This window comes from Dothidotthia symphoricarpi, assembly GCF_010015815.1.
Source record: "Dothidotthia symphoricarpi CBS 119687 unplaced genomic scaffold P153scaffold_7, whole genome shotgun sequence".
Classification (NCBI taxonomy): domain Eukaryota; kingdom Fungi; phylum Ascomycota; class Dothideomycetes; order Pleosporales; family Dothidotthiaceae; genus Dothidotthia; species Dothidotthia symphoricarpi.
In genome coordinates this window covers 1,283,841-1,305,282 of record NW_022985014.1, presented here as the reverse complement: position 1 = coordinate 1,305,282, position 21,442 = coordinate 1,283,841, and the positions used below count along the sequence as shown (strand labels likewise).

At 52.3% G+C, this 21,442-nt stretch overlaps 9 protein-coding genes across 9 annotated transcripts; 4 read left to right on the top strand and 5 right to left on the bottom strand.

Moving 5' to 3' along the window:
- Nucleotides 1-253: 253 nt before the first annotated feature.
- P153DRAFT_211922 (uncharacterized protein) lies at nt 254-1,200 on the top strand. The gene has a single exon (XM_033662571.1). It carries the CDS (start codon nt 474-476, stop codon nt 1,038-1,040), a length of 567 nt encoding a protein of 188 aa, XP_033525541.1. The 5' UTR covers nt 254-473; the 3' UTR covers nt 1,041-1,200.
- P153DRAFT_417449 (uncharacterized protein) lies at nt 1,201-2,089 on the bottom strand (the record flags this gene model as incomplete). Its single annotated transcript, XM_033672159.1, has 2 exons — nt 1,201-1,937; nt 2,060-2,089. The coding sequence occupies 2 exons, from the start codon at nt 2,087-2,089 to the stop codon at nt 1,362-1,364; spliced, it is 606 nt and encodes a 201-aa protein (XP_033525540.1). The 3' UTR covers nt 1,201-1,361.
- A 584-nt stretch (nt 2,090-2,673) lies between these two features.
- P153DRAFT_313551 (uncharacterized protein) lies at nt 2,674-4,433 on the bottom strand. Its single transcript, XM_033664886.1, has 2 exons — nt 4,323-4,433; nt 2,674-4,240 (listed from the first exon to the last, which is right to left on the bottom strand). The coding sequence occupies exons 1-2, from the start codon at nt 4,392-4,394 to the stop codon at nt 3,095-3,097; spliced, it is 1,218 nt and encodes a 405-aa protein (XP_033525539.1). The 5' UTR covers nt 4,395-4,433; the 3' UTR covers nt 2,674-3,094.
- A 215-nt stretch (nt 4,434-4,648) lies between these two features.
- P153DRAFT_365748 (uncharacterized protein) lies at nt 4,649-5,818 on the bottom strand. Its single transcript, XM_033667882.1, has one exon. It carries the CDS (start codon nt 5,690-5,692, stop codon nt 4,718-4,720), a length of 975 nt encoding a protein of 324 aa, XP_033525538.1. The 5' UTR covers nt 5,693-5,818; the 3' UTR covers nt 4,649-4,717.
- Nucleotides 5,819-7,322: 1,504 nt separating this feature from the next.
- On the top strand, nt 7,323-10,446 carry P153DRAFT_211908 (TRP-domain-containing protein). Its single transcript, XM_033662570.1, has 2 exons — nt 7,323-7,871; nt 7,919-10,446. Exons 1-2 carry the CDS (start codon nt 7,498-7,500, stop codon nt 10,236-10,238), a joined length of 2,694 nt encoding a protein of 897 aa, XP_033525537.1. The 5' UTR covers nt 7,323-7,497; the 3' UTR covers nt 10,239-10,446.
- Nucleotides 10,447-12,061: 1,615 nt separating this feature from the next.
- P153DRAFT_287218 (uncharacterized protein) lies at nt 12,062-12,310 on the top strand (the record flags this gene model as incomplete). The annotated part of the gene is made up of 2 exons (XM_033663518.1): nt 12,062-12,082; nt 12,134-12,310. The coding sequence occupies 2 exons, from the start codon at nt 12,062-12,064 to the stop codon at nt 12,308-12,310; spliced, it is 198 nt and encodes a 65-aa protein (XP_033525536.1).
- A 541-nt stretch (nt 12,311-12,851) lies between these two features.
- On the bottom strand, nt 12,852-13,841 carry P153DRAFT_287807 (uncharacterized protein; the record flags this gene model as incomplete). The annotated part of the gene is made up of 2 exons (XM_033663563.1): nt 12,852-13,171; nt 13,256-13,841. The coding sequence occupies 2 exons, from the start codon at nt 13,839-13,841 to the stop codon at nt 12,852-12,854; spliced, it is 906 nt and encodes a 301-aa protein (XP_033525535.1).
- Nucleotides 13,842-14,052: 211 nt separating this feature from the next.
- On the bottom strand, nt 14,053-14,336 carry P153DRAFT_384360 (uncharacterized protein; the record flags this gene model as incomplete). The annotated part of the gene is made up of 2 exons (XM_033670334.1): nt 14,053-14,130; nt 14,187-14,336. The coding sequence occupies 2 exons, from the start codon at nt 14,334-14,336 to the stop codon at nt 14,053-14,055; spliced, it is 228 nt and encodes a 75-aa protein (XP_033525534.1).
- A 5,641-nt stretch (nt 14,337-19,977) lies between these two features.
- P153DRAFT_384359 (uncharacterized protein) lies at nt 19,978-20,442 on the top strand (the record flags this gene model as incomplete). The annotated part of the gene is made up of 1 exon (XM_033670333.1): nt 19,978-20,442. The coding sequence occupies one exon, from the start codon at nt 19,978-19,980 to the stop codon at nt 20,440-20,442; it is 465 nt and encodes a 154-aa protein (XP_033525533.1).
- Nucleotides 20,443-21,442: the final 1,000 nt, after the last annotated feature.

Here is a 21,442-nt window from a genome sequence, read left to right as displayed (position 1 = left end):
GGAATGGATACCTGACTACTTCACCACGTTGCATCCTGGGGCACTACCCCACGGCCTGGGGTAGCGCACGCACACGCACACATGCACACGCGCACAAGAATACCAAGACGCTTGCATGTGCTTGGTCCCGGCCGACTTGGAGAAAAGCTGAGGCATTTCGGACTGCGAACATAACGTCAGGCGGGATCGCCGAAGGGAAAATGAGCCACCACTTCTAGCCAACATACACATGGCCAACCAACGCCTCGATCTAGATGCGGCAGTGTACTTGTGAAAGTTTTACCTAGCTTGATGGGCTGGGTAGTGGTTCAGCCTAGTTCAATGGACTATACGAGACCAACTTTTGGGGCTCCGCGTCCAATGGTACTTAGCCATATGTGGTAGCGCATACCCCAGAGTTGAAGTTTGCCATCGGATGGTGTATCCTAGGCTTGTCCTTTTCAGGATAACACTCCGATGGTTTCGGTGGTCGCATGAGCATAGTAAACCATGTTTCTCCATTAGAAATGCCCAGCGAATCTTGCCTAACTCTTCCGCTCCTCTTGCACCTCCATGACGAGTTTCCGCCCAGCAATCCCACCGTCGATTTGCAACTCAGACACAGCCCAAGAAGCAAGATTGTGAATACCAAGAGCCTCACCGACGAAGATATCCCTTCGGCATACCCGAATTCGACAAAATGTTTTCCTGATTATCGGTCGGCTGATAAGTACCACGCCACTAAGTCCAACCTAAGAGTCTTCGCGGTCTTGTCGCAGAGGAAAGGCGGGCGGTTAAGAAAAGACATGGCAAGCCACAAAGTCTTGGAAATGGGCAAAACTTCCACGTACGTTGTGGCGGCCATGGCTCAGCCAAGGAGTTTGCGGGGAGACGTCGGCGGTCGGTGGTGGTGGGGTAATTGGCGTCGTATTTCCTCTCCATCTGTAGACAAACACCGCCATCATACTGGGGGCGTGCGACACAATCTCCCGCTCGGGGAGTATCTGGTACCCTGGAAGCCCATTGGGAAGCGTTACACGATCCCGACATTGGATATGTGACCGGCCATTCACCCAAAACGGCCGCAGAGTCAGGTACCGCGTGAGAAAACCGGCCAAGCGCTAGAGGCTCCGCGCCAGTCGATAGATCAAGCAGCCTTGGAGATGCCATGCTTTTGCTAACCAGGAGCGCACTCCGCGCCAAGATTCCCTCCGACACCGTAATCCTAGCCAGCCAGCTAGGCAGATACCCCACGTTTTAGCATCTCCATCTCCGGGTTCTTTCGTATATTGATGATGGCTTCAAGGCCCCAAGAACCTATCCGCAGCAAAGCCAAGTCGGCCGTTGGACATCTACCTACTCACTTAGCTACCAGTCAGACATCAAACAATCCGCCATGCGGCTGATTGCGCGGACAATATCGGGAGACGACACACCATCCAGTGTCCCTTGGCAGACTGTCTTCCGACGGGGGCGTTCCCAACACCTGGTTCCGTTCTGCATGCCGGCCTCGACTCTCTCCCCGCGTTGCGAACTTGGCGGCTGGTGGAACGGAACGCACTGCCCACTTGTTGATCCCTGACGTTTGGGGTTCCGTGGAGCAAACACCACACGTGCTCGAAAAATACTCGGGTCCCGTCGTGGGGTCCGCGTCCGGGGCTGGAGATCTCCGCAATGGGGCCGCGTGCAACCCCATGGGGTTTGTGGGGACTTGCGGAACGAATGTCTGCGTTAACGGTTGGGGATTTTGGGTGACGTGTCGATCTTTCGAGGTGGATGTTGATGGGCAGGACTGTGGCAGATTCCAAGCTATCTTTGCTCTCGATCATCTGCTTTGTAGAGTCTGTCGGATTCGTGGTGAATTGTGGGCTTATGCATCTTCTCCTTCCAATACATTCGTTGCTTGAAAATCTTGCTCGTCGTTGGACATCCAAACAAAGAAGGCCATCGTGACAGGCCTAGCAATGTTCTCGTCAGTAGTCATGAGTTTGGATCGTTCACTGAAAATTCGAGGTTCTAGCATAGAACCAGAGACCAACCATCTGAGCGCTGATGTGCTCTCCGAAAACTCATAACTCACCGTATAGGTAAGCAACCTCGCTCTCGTCATCGTATATAGAAGCCCTCGCTTGTACAGTACCATAACAGTCATTCGCAGACCAGGCGACCATTCTCGAGATTCGTCCTCCTACAAGACGACACATCCAGAAGAATGTCTCTCCAGGGGGACATCCACCCCACAGCGGCCCACCATCCCACACACAACCCGTCCCCAGGCAAAAAGGTCATAAGACCATCTCCTCAAGCTCCCAGAACCTCGACCTCAAAGCCTCGCCATCCGCCAACAAGCACATACCCAGTCCAACTCGTCAACGCCCACGCGAAGCAATGGAACCGTGATGCTTCGCCACACGCCGAAGAACACAGTATATCTATATTCATTTAATTGTTCTACTTACCACCGTCTGCAGCCATCAGTCAGGGTACCAACCGATACAAAGCATAAGAAAAGCCCCTACATTCAATGCCTGAGTACAGTACACAGTCCAGAGATCAATCTCGAACACTCCTCGGACGAAGGGAAAGCAGATAGTTCACTAGCCCCTTGATCAGCTACAAAGACGGACGGCGAGTATGGATGTTACGCCTGTGGGTAAAAGATGGAACACAGCACGGCACAGCACGGCACGAAGGAGGCAAGTAGACGTTATATATCACGACAGGATGCTACGGAAACTATTCCCGGTATGTCACGGATAAACGCGTCTGGACGGGTGGAATGTCTTGGCTGCAAGGTGCTGGATACGATGAATAGAACGACAAAGCTAGCACAGGGTGGGATGATAGAGAACAGCTCCCTACCAACACAAACCCAGCTCAGGCGAGACGAGACGTCTTCTCTTCTCCAAACGAGCACAACTACACCTCCATCACGTTGCATACACAGCCCACACCACAGCAAGCAGACTTCATACAACGTGAGCATAAAAACGCACCATACGTGTTGTACTGTGCTATGCCGTCAATAGAAATCTACTCCCCGCTATGCAATACGTATTCTGCACCCATGCTCCCAGGCTCCAACCCTGCACCATCCCAAGTGACATGCTTGCAATCAAAGCTGGACTTCCTGAAAGCTCGCCCCATCTTCTTCTTCCTCATCTTCATGATCGTCAACTTTTGCTTGCCCCGGATGCGGTCTGCTGGGCAGCCCAGCTTCGACTGCTTTTTCGTTATATGGGCCCGGCTCCTCGTCTTCACTGTCGCTCCCATCCTCATGCGCCTTCTCTTTTCCAGCGTGCGGTTTCAGGTCCTCGGCTGATTTCCCGGGCTCGGTGGATTCGGACACGCTCCTCTCGCTTGTGTCGTCTTTGGGCGGAGGGGGTGGTGGGGGTGCGGCGTCTGTGTCGCGGTCGTGGGTGGGTCGTTCAGGAGTCGGGGGCGTGATCTCCGTCCTTGGGCTCATAATTGGACTCCTGGGTTGCTGTTGTTGGGGTTGTTGGGGCTGCTGCTGCTGCTGTTGCTGAGACTGTGGCTGCGAGGCTCCTGGGCCCACGGTGCGTAATCTCGGGTCCGCGTTCAGATAGTACCCCCGCACGCCGACGATCCTGCCTTCCCTCTCACAGCCCAAGACCCAGTCTGGCACCACAATGGGGATGTTGTTCTCCGAGGCCTTCTCCCACGCGGGGCCCCTGCCTTCGGTGCACACAAAGTGCGTCGTGTCGATGCGGACGTTGTCTGCAATCTTGGCGCCGATCCTCTCGACCGACCGCTGCAGCGACTCACGCAGCGTGGCGGGCATGTGGCCGGGGGTGATTGTGATGCCCGACAGGTCCGTCATCTTGTGTGTCTGGACCCTGAGCTTGTCGCTGCTGAAGGTGCCGGCGCTCGTCTTGAGGACCAGGTGGAAGGTGTACTCGGTGTCGACGGCGAGGCCGCTCAGCTTGGTGCTGTGGGTGTCGCTGGGCTTGGGGATGGTGCCGGCCTTGCTGCCGTTGCGGTAGAGGGCGAGGCTGCGCAGGTCGGCCGTGGCGGCGTCGATGGGGTCCCACTCGAGCACGACCGACGTCTGCGTTGCATTGCGACAGCAGAGCACGGGGGCGGACGGCGTGCGCTGGCCAAAGGTGCGGAAGATGTCCGACTGCAGCTCGTGGAAGGCCTTGGCGGTGTCGGCCTCGGCCTTGTAGTTGCGCCCGACGTCAATGTCGACGATGCTGCCAGAGGAAATGTCGGGCGGCAGCAGTATCGACGGGAACTCGATCTGCGCTGGGGTCAGCCAACGGTGAATGCAGGGATGCGCCGGCGCCTGCGTCGACGGCTGCAGAGGCTTGGGGCGCGCCTACGAGCCGTTTGTCTTCGGTGAGGAGCACCGCCACCCCGGCGTCGACCTTTCCAACCGTGAGGGAGACGAGCATGTTGGGTTCCCGCGCGTGAGTCGGCGGTGGGCAGGGCGTGTTTGCGGAGCGTCAAGCTGCCCCGTGGAGGGACGCCGCGAGCACGTGCCAGGTACCACCCCATGCTGACTACGTCAACCCTCACTTCGACGTCGACATCACCAAGGCCACAAGAAAACGATGGTCGATGTTCATTGATGAATATTCAAAGATACTAAACTACAGAAGCACGAATACTCTACAACATGTGACTGGCCAATGCAACGCCAGAGCAGTGTAGAAGTGTATTCATATGCTCTCCACTACTGACATGAACAGTCGCCTTGCACTCCTCGCCATCGTTACTAGTATACAACGTGTCTATGTACTCTACTGTTGTGCGCATGGTAGTGGAGATTGGCCGTCGTTGGTTTTGGTGTGGCACTAACAACAGTGCTCCTAGTAGGTGTCGATGTAACCACGACCTTCTTGACCGTCACGGCGCTGGCATACGAGTTACTAGACCCTGATCTAGCGAGAGTCGACGATGCCTTCTGCGATGTCTTGGACACACTAGTAACTACTCCTCGTGTCGACGAGCCAGAAACTGCAGCAACCGTAGAAGTCGATACCTTACTGCCAGCGCTTGACGTAGGAGCAGCACCACATGCAGCGCCACTCACCGCAGTAGCGCTGGCAGGTCCAGATTGGAGGGGATTGCAACCAGGCAATTTGTCGAGAGCCGTCGTCGCATCGTCGCCGCCGTAGATGCTCGTAGCAGCACAAGTCTCAAACTCCGCATCGCTGTCTTTGTTCACGTTTGCAGCACCGAAACACGTCTCCATCTCGGCTTGCCCGCAGCCGCAGCCGCAGTTACAGCCGCCTGTCTCAGCTGTTGCCTTTTCCAAAACACCCTTCTCCCACCCGTTCAGGAAGTCGGCGTGGAACCCGAAGCCAGTTGGATCGCCGTTTGAAAGAACCCACGGCGAGCTGTCACGGCTGTACTGGCCGTTGAAAGATGAGACGTCGTACCAGAACTCCATGAAGATGGTAGGAAACCTAGCAGCCCTGTGCGTTGAGGGGCAATTCTCAATACCCACGCCAGCATAGCCGTTGGGGTAGGCCATGTGCGCGTGGGGGTTCTTGGGGTCCATCTTCTGGCCATTCCAGCACGACGGGAAGGTAGCTTCCGTAGCCAGACCATAGTTGCAAGAGGAGAATCCAGTCGGGAATCCACTGCTGAAAATCGCGTCGGAATTCCCGTCCGGCAGATGACAGCCCCATCGGACACCAGCAGAGTTCTCGCCAGCAGAGCGCTGCAACGGGTTCCCCGCCAGCATGTTGAAGTCCTCGGGAAAACCCGTCACGTTCGCCCATCGATCCCCGTCCCCGAACTTGTAGTACACTTTCGTTGCCTTTTCTGGCACGCGGTGGAAACTCCCGTTGCCCTGGAAGAACAGACTGGGCCGCCAGTACAAGCTCTTGTCGGACTTGATGCGCGCGGTGCTGCAGTCGGAAGACTGCGTCGTCTCATATCCCATACTGGCTGCCAACGCGTTGCCGCCATCGAAGGAGTGCAGATGGGGGCTCTCGGTTCCCGGGAAAAGAGCAGGGTCGAGACGTTGGTGGCTCAGAGCGTTTTGGCGGTTAAAGAAGCTGAAGTAGTTGCCGTTGCAATCGAAAGCTGAAGCGGTAGCGGCGAGTCCAGCCGTGAGAGTGAGAATGTTGGATAGCATCATAGCGTTTATATGGCGTTGTATTGCAAGTCAGAATGGTAAGGTTGGCAAGAAATGTATGTAACGAAAGAACCGAGTCTCAGACTCAAGGAACGTATCAAATGAATGTATGAAAGCTAGGATCTAAAAGAAAGAAAGGACAACACTGCTATAGCCACACACCTGAGAAGCGGAGTACAGAATAGTCGAGTCCCAGGGGCGCATGTTGAACATATAGCTATCAGCATGGCAATTCTAATCCCAGGGGCACCTTGGAGAAACAGCCTTACAGGCGCGCCATCATAGACAGAGCGCCATCACCGTTTCAAACTCCCCTAGATCTGCCCATGCGCCGCCGCTGTTAGATGTGGATTGCCTAAGGCGAACCGCGCGCAGCCACCTTGGCAGCAAGTGATCGAGACCACGTAAAGACATACAAAAGAACAACGTGTCATGTTCAGGGAACTGGCGAAGCAGAACACCACCGCCACCATACCTTCACCGTCGCAAATCTCACATAACAAAAATGATGGACAAAGTATCGACGAGGCAGGCAGACCAAGCGTCGTGCCTCCCTAACAAAGCTAGCGTTGCTTCCCAAGGCGAACGGGCTGAACTTCAAACGCTGCTGACTGCTCCTGACCTGAGATTGCTCGCAGCGCCACCGTTTGTTCCGTTGCCATTTCGTTTCGTTTCGTTTTGTGCCACAAGTTATTTAGTGTAATTCGCCGAGAATCGTCGGAATTCACGGCGTGTAACTAGTTGGCTAGCCGCACGTGGAGATCCTGCGCGATCCAGATGAACGCGATCTGCGCTGGGGTGGCGGTGTCTGATGTTCCACACTTGCTTTGTTGCTACTAGGTGAATACCAAATGTTACGACGGCATGTTCATCTGCTGTGGTCATGCGCATATTCAATTGGAGTTTTAGTAGCAAGATTCGACATTTCGAGTGAGTGTATGTGTTGGGCATTATCTTATATCTTGGGACGCAGCGAGAATGGCTTCGTTTGTCTAAAGATGGAAACGATGTTGTGGTGGTTCTCACAAATGTGCCTTCCCGGATCAATGGACTCCACATCCAGTCACTGCCACAAACACACCGAACCTGCTAGAGTTTTCCGCCTGCCCTGCCGTCTCTCGTTGTCGCCTTACCACAGCTCACTGCACGATGCTGCGTTCGATGGATGATGTCCCAGACCACTGATCGTTCTGGTCGTGGAGAGACGTCTTAACCTCGAGGAGCTGCCCAACGGCGTGTCTAAACACTCATTCAGAAACTTCGCCCTTCCAATATCATCAAAGGTTCGGTCAATACGAAACAAATATCGACCCTAAGGAGTGTCATCGCGAGCTCATTCCGACGCTCATGTTGACAACCAGATAATCATCCACGCACACCATACCATACATCCTGCAGTCTCCAAGTACATGGCAGACATGCTCTTCTCATCTCCACGCCCCTCATTGTCGCTTTGGCTTGTGACAGCCACTCTTCTCGGCACTACACTTGCGGCAGAACCACAATACGTCGCGGCAAAGATTGGTGGAAAGCGGTTCCGAGTGAGGGACGACAGACAGCCATCGCTTTTCACTACGGATTTCGGAGATTGTCTGGGGCGCAGTGTCATTGATGTTGCTCGCTTCAATGCTGCATACTACAAGGACAACAACACAGTGCTCTTCCATCTTGGTGGTCATGCAGCTCTCACCAACGAAAGCATCATGATGTCCATCGGTGTTTACGCGTATGGACAAACCCACTTCAGTTTACTCTTCGATCCTTGCAAAGCTAATATATGGAGGTAACGGGGCGCTTCCAATAGCTTGGGCACCATATTGACAGCTCTAGTGCCTGCCCTGTCGAAGCCCATACCCCAATCGAGGTCGCGGGAATCATTCCAGTAAGCCCGGCTGACGTATCTGGTATCCCGGACATTGCACTGAGCATTCCAGACTTCGAAGGTGAGGCAATTCTTCGGATATTCTCAAATTCTACACAATCCGAGATTGCCTGCTTCGCCGCACAGATTACAAACGGCAATACGTTTAGCCACCCGGTTGCCGTTGGTTCCGTGCTCGGGGTCGTGACATCTATTGCCGTCCTGTCATCGTTCGCTACAGTTGTTTATGGAGACAACATTCGTCTTATGCGCAAACACTACGCACACTCAGTATCTGTGTTAGTTGTGTTTGCTGTATGGCATCATATCTTCTACAGCGGCGCTTTGCCGATGAACTGGCCGAGCGTACTCGTCGCATTCCGGAGCAACTATGCGTGGGCTGGCGGCATGATATACTCCGACCACATGCAAAGTACAATCAACACCTTCGTCGTCTCGGGCAAAAGGAACATATCTCGAGTCCATGGCACAGAGATTGGCGTGGCAGATACAAATCCTGATGAACGATACAACATCGATAAGCGACGCGATTTCCCTGAGGCCTTCATCATCCCAACCTGGGGCGATCAAGACGAGAAGAAGACTTACGATCGCCGCTTCATGAGTACACCTGTAAAACAGGAGCGTATGGGCGCCAGCAATGGATTCAAATTCCATGGACAGCTAGTCAAGCCAGGTCTACCACTACCAGGAAACTATTCCGGGTTTGCAGGAACTCTTGCTCATGAGCGCATTCCAGCATCCAGTGCATTCCTGACTGGATTTATCTGGTTCCTCATACTTATCACCTGTGTCGCTAGCTCTGTCGTTGCTCTCAAGCTCATTTTGGAAGGCTTGAGTAGGATGAAGCTCCTCAAACATAACCGCCTGGCAATGTTTCGAGCACACTATCTTGGATTTGCGGCAGCTGCTGTACTTCGCACTTTGTTCATTGGCTTCTTCGTCATGATGTTTCTCACCATGTCCCAATTCTCCTACCTCGCTTCTCCCGAACCTGTGGCTATTGCATGTGTGGTTTTTCTCACTATGCTCGTTGGTTTGGGCGGCTTGGTGGGATACGCTTGCTTCTACAAGCTAAAGGTCGGCGACTACGTGTCTGAGCCCGATCGTCTCATTGTACAGAAGGGCAAAGCTTTCGGGTTCATCCCGTGGTACTTTTTCTCGCGCGAAAGCAGGTCTCCACGCTCCGAAGACAAAACGTATGTCTGCTCCATGCGATGGTGGAAGACATGGACAGTATTGGAAGAGAAGTCCATCCACGAGGACGAAGATTATACGATGAAGTTTGGATGGTTGGCGTCACGGTTCCGAAGGACTCGTTGGTGGTTCTTTGTGATATGGCTTGTCTATGAGTTCATACGAGCTTGTTTCCACGCTGGAACTGCCGTGAAGCCTATGGTCCAAGTACTTGGTCTCATGGCTGTGGAAATCATCGCCTTTGCAAGCATGATATGTCTACGTCCGTTTGAGGGTCAACGTTCAAACGTTATCGTCGTATACTTCCTCGGATTTAGCAAGGTCTCTACTGTCGCGCTGTCTGCGACATTTGATGCGCAGTTCAACTTGCCACGCATTCCTGCCACTGTTGTCGGAGTTCTCATTATCGTCATACACGGTTTACTGACAATTGTCACTGTCATCTTTGTCTTTGTCGGGGCCGTCACGAGCTACATGTCTGTCATGCGCAATCGCGAAGAGATGAGACCAAAAGGTTGGAACTCAATACGCAGGAAATATTTCGAGCATGTGGATTTCAGATTACTTGATCTCCCACGGCCATCACCCATCCCGCCCAAACCGATACTCGAAAGGCCTCAAGAACCATACTTCAACGTCAGGGCTGTGAAGAGATTGGCCAAGGTCGAAGACGAAGACATCGAGTTCATGCAAGAGATTTGCAGCGATCTGTCCACAACTGAACTGCTCTTATCTCGTCAAAACACAGACGGAGTGAGAGATCCCTTCCTTCAGCGTGGTAGAGCAGATAGCGTTCAGTCCCAGCGGTCATACTCCAGTCTGCCGAGAGGTGCCCGTCTGCATCGCGCCAGCTGGAGCACACACAATCTCGCCCAGTCTTACCCTGCCGGACGTCGCAGGACTATGAGTAACTCAATGGTCTACACGCCTGATGGTCTCAATTGCCCTAGCAGTAAGGCTCTTCCACGATCCGACACTCAATTCGGTAGTCTTGAGGATCCTGCAAGACAGCCCAGCCCGCTTACTCCCGACAACAGTCAACCGCGTACTCCTTCGTCGGCAGGAAGGTGATCGCGGAGCTTGAGTGAGTCCCCCAGATTGTGTCCAGGAATGTGCAAGAGAATCATCACACCATACCGAAATTTGTAATACTTTCCCTCTTTCGTGTGAAGGAGACATTGGTGTTGGTGGACAGGGTCCGGGAGTGTGACATGGTCAAGATTCTTGGTCAAGACCAGCAGTTGTATGTTTAGTATTCGAATGAGGTCGGTGGTATTAATGTTTGTTCTCCTCAGCGACATCCTGTTCGACGCAGCTGCATGAGACTACACGCAATGGATGTCGTCTGGGTATCAGGTTTGAGGTGGACACAGCAGGTTTACGAAGACATGGATATGGAACATGAAATCATGGATAACCAGCCCTGACGGAGATGGTGGGTTTGGATTAGATATCTGCTCGGTATTGTGATCATAATAGCATGAACTATGACTGTTCGAGTTGTTGTCATATCGGTTCTTGAAGTGATATTTCGGTACAGCTGTCGAGGACACAAGTTTGTCAAGGGTCCTTGTTTCCTGACTCCGGGGCGCAACTTCATCTCTTGCAGCGGCTATCGCTCGACATGTCTAACACCTAGACACGTCCAAGGTTTGTTGAAGAGTCCGGGCAGGGAAATGAGGTTAGAGACGGGCGGGAGACGAAGCTAATATCAGATGCATGTCGAGATTGGAGCCAACAATACCTGGCGATGCGCGTTGTGTTTCCCACTTGAAGTTTTGGGATTTTTTTTCCAGCGCTACTCGAGCGACTAGAGTAGCGTTGTCAGAATCTAGTCCTGCAGCGGACCGTTGGTGGTAGTGGGCGGTGGGCGGTGAGATTGATGCACGGTGTCGTGCAACTCAATACTACGTCTTCGATATACCGGGCGTCTGTTTTGAAACTTGATGTCGGTTCAGTGCGAAACACGGCAGTTTCCTTCTTATTCTGCAGAGATTAGCACAAAGAGTAAATGATCTCAGCGATGATGACAACATATTTGTTGATTGTTTCTGACTGTTTTGGTGAGACATGGTAAAGATTGCCTTGTTTTCCTTACATCCTTGTCCTTGCAAGCGTTATCTTGCAGCCGCAAGGTTTTCGCTTGCCAGCCACCACATCTTACGTCACTGGATCTGGGGCTGACCGCTTAGGAAATCCAGACTCGGATCTCACTTCCGATTATCATGTCGGCGTGGGTCAGGATAGGATATTAATCTGCGTGGAGAACACCATGGAAAGCAAGAGTGCAGGGCATTGGATGGTAAGATTACGGCGAGATGCGCAACGGCCGGCTATTCACGACACAGTGCGGTCGATCTGTCCGGCGGACCTGCTGAAAAAAGTTCGCAACATCACGATCGTAAGAGGATTTTCAGATGCTCCAGCCACATCTCATGCAGTCGCTGCATTGAAAACAGCATGGGTGGTGTTTTTGTGCAGCCAGTGACGTCAATATGTGGCGCGTGCTGGCCGGAAGCGGGAGTGACAGGGGTGTGCCCTGCTTTGTGACACTCTAATAGGATTGTTTATGGCTATCATTCCCTCTTTCGGACGTAGGCGCAAAGCATACAACAGGTTTCGATGTTGTTTGCAATCACGAGAGAAACTAGGATGCAGCGCGCGCGCGTATCACGAGAATGAATGCGCACAAGGAAAGCACGGGCTGTGACGTAGCGCAGGTGATGTGGCAGGGAGGGCTGCTTTATAAGTGAAGGCGCAAACTCTTTGTTGACGCATTCTCTCGACATCAAATTACCTCCCTACAACAACAACATCAACCGCAACAGACGCCAACGTCGACCAACCTACATCAAACAAATCACCACCAAGAGTCAGCCTCTACAACCGCGAAAATGGGTGCCGTAGTATCATGCGTACGTTTGCTCCTCTTTCACTTCCAACATAGACACTAACAGCAACTGCAGATCAAGTCCGTCTTCCGAACGATCGGCAACTGCATCATGGCGATTGTTAATGCCATCGCCGCCGGTCTGAAAGCCATCATCAACGCCATTGTCTCGCTCTTCGGCATCATCATCAGCTGCCTCACCTGCGGTCGCGGCGGCGGCGGACGAAGGACCACGCATACTAGTAGAGTCTAGTGGGGCTCCGTCTCTGACACACTGCTGACGCGAGGCGTCAGGCAGAAAGTTGGAACGGAGACTGAGGCGTGTGGAACGACGGGCACTACGATGATACCTCGACAAGGATGCATTCGACGGAGAGTAATGGGGCTGTAATGAGCATGACGGACGCGGATTTTGTTTAATTGATACCAATGTGCGCCAGACGACGGAGAGTCACGAGCAAGACGAATTTGGTTCCCTGGGGACATCGCGAGGGTGGAGGATGAAGTTCTTGATACCCCTAGTTTTTGAATGGATTGATCTATAACACCAAGTTGCTTCTTTCGCTTTCGTTGACTGCAGATTCTTTAGGTTCTGATGTTCCATCTACTGACTGCTTGATCTTGCTCTCCTCCGTAGCCCTTGTATGGGTTGTTGTCAAGCTATCGTCACAAGCGGGAATTTTGGCTTTGATGTAGAGGTTATCACCATATACAACTTCGGTCGTCTTCATGGTAGTGGTGTCTTTTAGGTTGCTGGACAACCTGTAGCTGGCGTTTATTATTAACAACCACATTCAAGCTACCTCTTCTCCTATCGTCGGCCCATTAACACCAAATGTCCCCTTCGCCCTAACACACAGGTCCCCTTTGACACTTTCCAGTGTCCCAACAATCTCGGAGCACTGCTTTTGCTCTGCTACAGCTTTCTTGGTCAAGTCTTTTTGCGGTGATAACCAAGATAACCACGACTTCGTGGGCTCCGCTTCAGGTTCAGGGGGCGGCTCGGTTTGCGGTAGGTTCGGTCTCGAGAACGACGCGCGCAGTATATAGAAGTCGAGACTATACGTGGGTTTTGCATACGTCACACTCAAGGAGATTGGGCGATGGATGGATTCTACCCGATCGCATCAGTACGCACACTCGAGTCACAACTGGGTGGGAAATGTTCTTGGGCAGAGAATCTGGATTGTGTACACACCTACAGACCCTCTAGGGCCTCTAACCATCCTCGCCATGACCTCCTCGAAAATCGTCGCAATAGCCCCTCCATGCGCAACACCGGGCCACCCAGACATGCCCCCGCCAATCCACACCACAGCCACCATCTCCCTCGTCTCCGCATTCCAAAACGCCCTCTGCACTCCTAACCCCCTCGTCCCACTCATCGTTTCGAGCAAGCTTCCTCTTCCCTCCTGCGCAGTTTCTTGCGCAAGATCGACTTCCATCCATCCCTTGCCGTACACCTTCTTGCTCCTCGGTCCCGCTAGATTGAACGACTGCTTCCGCAGCGATTGCACAATCTCCAGCTTATCGACGTCTTGGTCTAGGGACTGTAGGATGAGCTCATCTTCGCGCGACCCAGGGATGGGTAGGCCGAGGGGCCCGGCGAAGTTACGGGCGGCTAGACCCGTGGTTATGCCCAAGGCGAGGATGCTGGCGTACCAGAGGTAGGACCAGCGCATGCGGGATTCGAGGGGGAGCTCGAACGTGGCATGTTTGGAGGATTTGCGGGGGAGGGAGGGCTTGAAGGGCGTGCGGTGGAGGAAGTGGCGTATGCGAAACATGGTGGGCGTGTGTTGGGGATGCAGATATGGGGTAGAAATTTAGTAGCTCGAACCCGGAGCTCTTCACCGAGGCTTCCAATTTTGGATTGGTGGCTTGGCATTGGGTGGATCTTGACTCCAAAACTCTTTCACAATTATCAAAGTAAATATTCGTTTAAACAACTCTTACGTTGCAATCATGAACGGATTTTGTTTCATCACGACTATTCCATCATGCTCGACTGGGGTGCCGATCCTCAACATGCACAACATCCAGCTCCTCGACCTTCACACCCTGAAACATACGGACCTACAAATCGATCAACCTCGGCATAGCTTTCTTCCTGTTCATGACTGTACACTCACATTTACTCCCAACAGATCCGGCGGCGCGTCACCAAATTCCTCCATCCTTGGATCAAAGAACACACTACTCCCACACTGTCCATAAAACTTGTGTAGGTTTCTCTTGACCCCAAAAGAGTAGCTCTCTAGGGCTTCCTCGCCGCTTTTCATGGTCACCTGCTCGCGCGAGGGGTATACGTGGAGGTGTCCGTTTCATGAGCAGATTGAGCAGTTACACGAGACGACTTTCCATTGTGGAAGCGGTGGCGATAGGAGGACTGTATACTGTACGGCGCCGCAGTGACAGCTAGCAGGGTAGGTCTGGCAGTTGGCAGGGTCGAATTCTGGGAGAGCAGGTTTAGTCTGTTCGTTCATGACGTGGGATATGTTGGCGATGAACTGGCAATATGTGGGAAAGTGGGGTAGACGTGATGGTTACGAGAGAGGTAAATGTTATGAAGCACTGTTGCTGCCTACTACGCATACTCTTTCTATTCTAGGACGACGATCGACAATGAGGTATGCACGTAAGATACTTGGCAGGTAACAAGCAGCACGGCGACTTTGCGTATGTCTCCGAATCTTAGGATCAACAAGTCTTCGATGATTTCAACATGACGTCGAGATCACTGAGGTATCATCAAACATGAAACTAGAGATATGATAGCAGAAAGAGATCGCGTCGTACTTGCTGGCAGGTCCGCGTTAAGCTGCTAGTACGCAACAGATGAAGTGAAATCTATTCACAACAATTTGAACTGCTTCCGAGTTGCAATGTCATATGAATAGAGTCATAAAAAGCTTCATGGCGAGTATTGGACAACGAACCAAGAAGATATACCCACAATACAATCCTTGTCATCCATAAATAGCTCACATATACACACACGGTACCTCCATACGCATCCCCATCCAAGACACACGATCTCCACCGACATCGTCCCACACCACAATGTACCCCGTCCTCCCAACCATCATGTACCATCATGTACCAACATACGCATGTTCCACCGCTTTGGTCTGCGCCAGCGGGCGCCTGTGTTTCCCCACCGATCCTGCGCTCTGGCCACACAAGAGATCCTGTGCGACGGGTGGTACAGGTAAACAAGCCAAGTTGGATGTTTCACGGATGCAAACGGGTTTGTGAGACTTGGGGACCGGGGGGTCCGATTGGTGTCTTGCATTTGAGACGCTTGGTTGGGTTTGTGGAGGGGGTGTGTTCCCGAGGGAGTGGATCGTGGGTCATTAGTCGTACCGGGGTGGAGGCGGTGGTGTGTGGGAGAGATAGGTTTGAGCTGAGAAGAGTTGAGAAGAGGATGGACAGATGTAAGAGTGTGCGGTGGCGATGTATGGGTTGCTGATTTGTTTGTTGCGTCAGGGCAAGTCTTTTACGACGATCGTGGATGTATGAGTGACAGACTGGTCGTTCTCTTTTACTCTAGATTACTACGTTATGTTTGAGAGCGATTCTGTGTTAGCTACTGCTAGCATCGATCAATTTTTTGAAGAAAAAAAAAGAATCTGGTTTGAACTTATAACTAACAGATTTGTCCAAACATAGAGAGAACTATGCAACTCCGACATGTCTTCACATAAACATGGCGAATCCGACAGCAAAATTCTCAGTATCATTTACCTGTACATACGTCTATACTGAGAGGCACTCTAACTATTAGCTCATGAAATCTTTGATTTTTGTTTTCCCTGTTTATCTACATCAACTCGTTTTACTGAGATATTATCTTAACTACGCAAGACCTTCGGCCCATGTTGCTATTTTCCGTTCCATCAGCAATCGAACATGAGCCTTTCATGAAATTCATCTTTACAATGAGGACGCATCACCGAAATGAATCCGATGCGGTTGACAGGGTGAATAGTGACTCGAAAAGCTTGTGATATTCAATTTGTGCGTGGTGTCTTGTTTGGAGAGTACGGGTTTCACCAAGTAAACAACTCCATAAGTATAAGAAGGGAAAGCAACATGCAGGAATGAGTGCGTAAGTAACGAAATAGATACATAATGGTTTCAAGAATATTCAAACATAGATAGACCAGAAGTGAAGGTCAAACGAGAAGACAATATAATTTACATGATTTTATGCTTGGGCTTTTCACAATACACATAGACACTCACAATATCGCTATCAAGTCCTCTCCACTACCCTCTATCCAAATCTTTCGAGGTGTAGAACAATCCATTCGCATTACAACTTTTGCGATAGATGCGTGTGTATGATCAGTGCGAGGAGTTGTTCTCACAATTCAACCGTTCTGAGATTATGCATTGTGCACACATCCAGTGACACAGCAAGCATGTGGTCTAGCTTCGGCATAGTTTCTCACTTGTAGAACTGAATATTCAAAGCATAGACGATGGCGTAACATCAAGCATAAACGCAACAGTCACTCGAATTTGAGATCACACATCGTTTGCCAAGTTACTCGCTGTGTGGCCGTCTCACGCTGGTGCAACTGTGACGTCGTGTCGTCCTGTATAGGAAGTTCACGTCTCGATTGCGCTGCCCCAGAGGCGTGCACAAGGACAAGTCAGTGCACGCGGGTCATTTGTGGAACCATTCGGCGAGTTCCTCGGGTGAGGTTGCTATAGCAAGTGGAAATGTTACACGGAATGTATTGGAGAAAGTAGAAAGGGGTGTCTTGAGGCTCTTGCGGCTAATTTGCAATTCCTGTGGTAGCGAGACGGCTACCTGTTTGATCGACTGATTTAGTCTCGCAGGAGATGAAACGAGATGCCAGGGTTTTTCTTATCGAGTTGGTTGTCGGTGAGTGAGTGGGTGTCTAGCGCGTACCTGACGGCGAAATGGATGGTGGATGCTGGTGAATCTGGGTCTGCTAGCACGTTGAATGAGGTCGGCCTATGATCGCTTTTGTTATTGTCTTGGGGCTGCGATTAGGTTTTGTTGTGCCACTACGAGATCGAGCTTGTGTCAAACACATTGTTGTGCGGGAGGGAACACTTGATCGCAAATGTTCCAGCGAAGGGCTGAATGATCGACATGCTTAAGTCTGCCGCATAATGATCCTCGATTCATGACCACGAGTAAGGACTAGGAAGCTGTCACGGAGCGACACGCGCCATGTTAGCCAAGAGCAAGGACTACGGGCTGACGTCATTCTCTACACATAGCTGACAGCGCTTGTAGGTGCATGTGGAGCATGGGCTGCGACAAGTCAAGAGTCCGCGGTAAAAGCAGATGATGCTAACCATCATCACTGTCTGGTCACTGAACGTGGACAAATTCACCGCCCGTATATGCAACCAGAGAATATATCACAACACCAGGGTCAAGAAAAACCACATTTTCAGCGGCTTAGTGATTTGCTGTTCACCGGTTGCTTCTCTGGTTGCAAAACGTGTAAGGTATGTTTGCCGATACGAATTACGAACATTCTCATACCATCGAATCAAATCAAACCTGGAGGTTGGTAGAGGAGACCAGAAAAAGTAAAGGGGCGATTGGACTAGAGTCCTGCAGGAGGACATGGTGCGCAGTTGTTCAAGGCCCCCCATGGTCTGATCGTTGTCGTCAGCCAGCGGTAAGCGATAGGATGAAGATCTATGTTGGGACAATCGACTTGGGAAGCTGCTGCATGTGATGACACGATTGCTAAGGGGTGAGTGTTTGCATAGTGAGATGTGAATGAAAGAAGAAAGCTTGAGCAGTAAGAGGAAACCGATTGATCGAAGCCAGAACAATCAATCAGGGTGTGTAGGGATTGTACGAATAGGGATTACGTGCGATGTTCGTTCTGCCTTGTAGAGTCTTGTCGGAATCGATCATTCCCGAGCCAACACTGTGGAAGGCAGAGTTTACTGGGATGGATGTAGCAGTTAGTATTACAGGCTCGTTCGCAAGCGTCATGTGAGTTTGCTGCATATCGAAATGCAATTCCTAGGTTGTCTCAGACTTGTCAGAGTACGAAGCACGCGCTAATGCCTAGTAATTAGGGATGCCCATTTGTGCTGCAGTAGCTGACGACGAAAGCAGGATTGTTGTCAATCCTCGCGACGCTTCCCTGTGTACATCTCGATCCGGGGTCTGCACGTTCCAACCGCGGGATGGCTTGTGGTGGCGTCGAATTAGTTCAGCGGTCTCAACGACTGGCATGATGGCGGTAGTGAACGTCAAGTTTGGTGAACGATCAACGGGATCCTCACAAACAAGATCGAGATATTGGCGTCCGCCACAAAGACTTGAGTTTGAGAGAGATTGCTTTTGATGCAGGTACACGTGAGGCGTGCGTGTCAATACCACGAGCTCAGCTCAAATCACCGACAAAAAGGCCTTCGCACTCGCTTCGAAGGCGTTAAGCTTCCGAAAAAGAGAGTTGGCACTTGGGGGTGACTGAAGTTGTGTATGGCGCACCGTGCGGCTAATGTGGTGAATTCGACTGTTTCCGGGGATATGAATGCGACGCCAATGAGCAAGCTCGGGGAGATGGCGACAAATCATATTTTACCGAATCACGAGAATTAGCTCCAACGTGCTTTGGCGTAAGCTATGTTGAGCAGTTTGGGGCAGGGTGAGGCGAGAAAGCATGTCAATGCGCTAGGATCAGGAAAAACTAAGATGATGAAGGCTGCACCATGCAGGAGAGGCCACAGCCGAGATGATAGTCGTTAGTGCAGGAGCATCGGGTGCATGTACTCGTGGTGCAGAGCGCGTCTTCAGCCCAACACCTAGATGGCACGATTCGAGGAAGGCGTAGCAGGCTTCCCCTACTCGGGAGCTGCAAACTTTTGGTCGTGATCAGGACATAAGCAGTGGTCCTGGCGTCGTTTGGTCCAGTCATGTGGGGTGCATGATGAAGGACACTGCGACGGTCTGGATAGGCAGCAGTGTGAGCAGCCCTTGGGACATTGACGAAGCAGATGAGGCTCAACGTGTAGTTGTGGCCACGCAAGTGCCAAAGATCTGACAGTGATGCATGGCCAAAAGCATTGCAACACGAACGCGACTTGCCCTGCACATGTTGAATGACGTCCCAGCGGTGCGGTTGGGCGCCGTCGGTTCGAAGCGCTGGTCCAGGACAGGGCAAGCTCAATGTTTGTACAGAAGCTTGCACGGACGCTAGATGTACGACCCAGAGCTAGGCTCGCGTGTCACATCGACTACTCGGGCGCTCCGAAGGCTTAGTTCACAAGATCTGGTGGAAACGGGCAAGATGCTAGCGTGGTATGAGGTGGAGGTCGTCGTGGGCGTGTGTCGCAGACGTTGGCGAAATTATTGTACCAGTGTGAAAGGTGGAATCACCGGCTCGTGGCTAACGACTTGATCGCACGCAGTACCAAACAGTACTATGAATTGTGGTGATGATCCCGATTCATAATTAAGGATGGCAATCCTTATGACGGAATGGCGGGTACAAGGCACGTACGTACGTACGTACGGACAAGGTCACAGGCAGGCGATCCGCTAGCCGGTCATCAATCAAACTACTTTCCGATAGACAGGGAAGCTGAATTGCATTCGGCAAATGGGCATTTTCGCGGACGAAAAGACTCCTGAATCAGATCAACAGCAAATTATGAATATGAAGATTGGGGAAGAAGGTAGTAAGAGTCTTGGTGATCTTTTGCAAGCGCCGGAGCAACCGTCTATCTTGGTGATAACAAATCGCCTAAACACAGTCCTTATTGGCCAGGAGCGCCTAGGGTCACTTGGAATGCTTTGGTGTGCTGCTGGACAAGACGCGGTCGGGGCAAAAAGGAAGGGTGCGGCTGTCGGCGACGCGTCCAAAATCTCTTCATGTTGATCGCACAAAAAGCTCGAGTTGGTGAGTTGAGATGAAACGAGATGGAGGAGCTAAATTGTCTGGGGTGCTCAAAGTCACAGACGCCTACCGGGACCCCAGGCGGCTGGGGAGACAGCAAGCCAAAAAGCCTCTCTCTCCACGGGGCGCTGAAGGAGCCGGCCAGCGGCTGCGGCTGCGATCTCTGCACAATCTTGGCCCTGCGTCACGCCTCCTCCAAAGTGGCGCCAGCAAGCCCACAAGCGTGGTTCGTGGCAGCAGCCTTGAAGCCTGCCCTGACCTGAGGTGCAGCCAAATGGGCCGCCCTCGATCGACGACGGAATGGATCCCAGTTCCGTGCTACTCTGCTTTTCCGCCAGCCAGCCCAGATGACCAGGCCGTCGGAAGAGGCTGGACGGCACAGCACGCACAAGATGACGCTGGGCACTGCACTATGCGCTCGCAAGCGTCTGTCACCATGACTTCGGCAGAGCAGCCATCAGCGAGAGCTAGTAGGTAACAGGCGCTTCAAGCGCCTATGAGACGTGTTGCTAGCAGCAGGACTGCGGCACTGTTGCTATCGAGCATCGTGACACAGACACGGCACCAGACGCGCGCAACTCGAACCGAACAGTGAGCCAACAGCGATTCCACGTGGGAATCCGTCAGCCTGCCTAGGGGATGCCACACAACGAACCGGGACTGGCTTCAGGGAGATGAGGGTCAGCGCCCTGCTTACCACACCTTTCCTCCTAGGACACACACGTGCCGCGGGCAATACAAGAGCCCTAATTATAGACGTCATCAGGGGCGCAAAACAAACAATTCCACGTCTCGGACTGCAAAAGCACTTCTCCGGCCTGTAGGCGCGCTTTACACTTTGGCATGCAATCGCGGACGACCAGAAGCGGCACCATATGGACGATCATTGACGTGCTAGTGAGATGCGCTCTTTGCTCCCGCGCTGCAGAACATGTCTTTAAGCGCGGAGCCCTCTGGCCGCCTATCGTTCCATCATGTGCAGCTCGCACTTCTCTGCAGACTCGGCTAGCGCGGCCTGAAGACTAGGCCGTAAAGAGAAGACATGATGCGCAGGATTGGTCGCCGATGCATCGAAGCACTGGCCACTATCATGGAGGGACGTTTGGCTGCAAGTGCAGCGTCATGTCTGTATGAAGCGCTCTCGTCTTGCCTCAAAGCGCTTCACCACGCCGCCAGCACACGATCTGCACTGCTTGGACTGGGACTGGCTGCCTGCCAACGGCGACCTTGAGCAAAAGGGACAGGGGTGTCTTTGAGGTAGGTCTGGCTTGGGTGTCTGTCACAGCGCTCGCTGGGCCAGAACACCTGTCTGTGCACACGTAGTGGCATGCCTAGCTAGCGCCAGTCCCGACACATGCTAGCACGTCCCTACGATCCTAATCCTTGGTACGTTGGAAAACAAAGGCCTTTGCTTCCGCTGTCCGTCAGTCAGTCTGTCTCTTGTCATGTCGTCAGTCTCGGCCAGTCGACTCGCATGC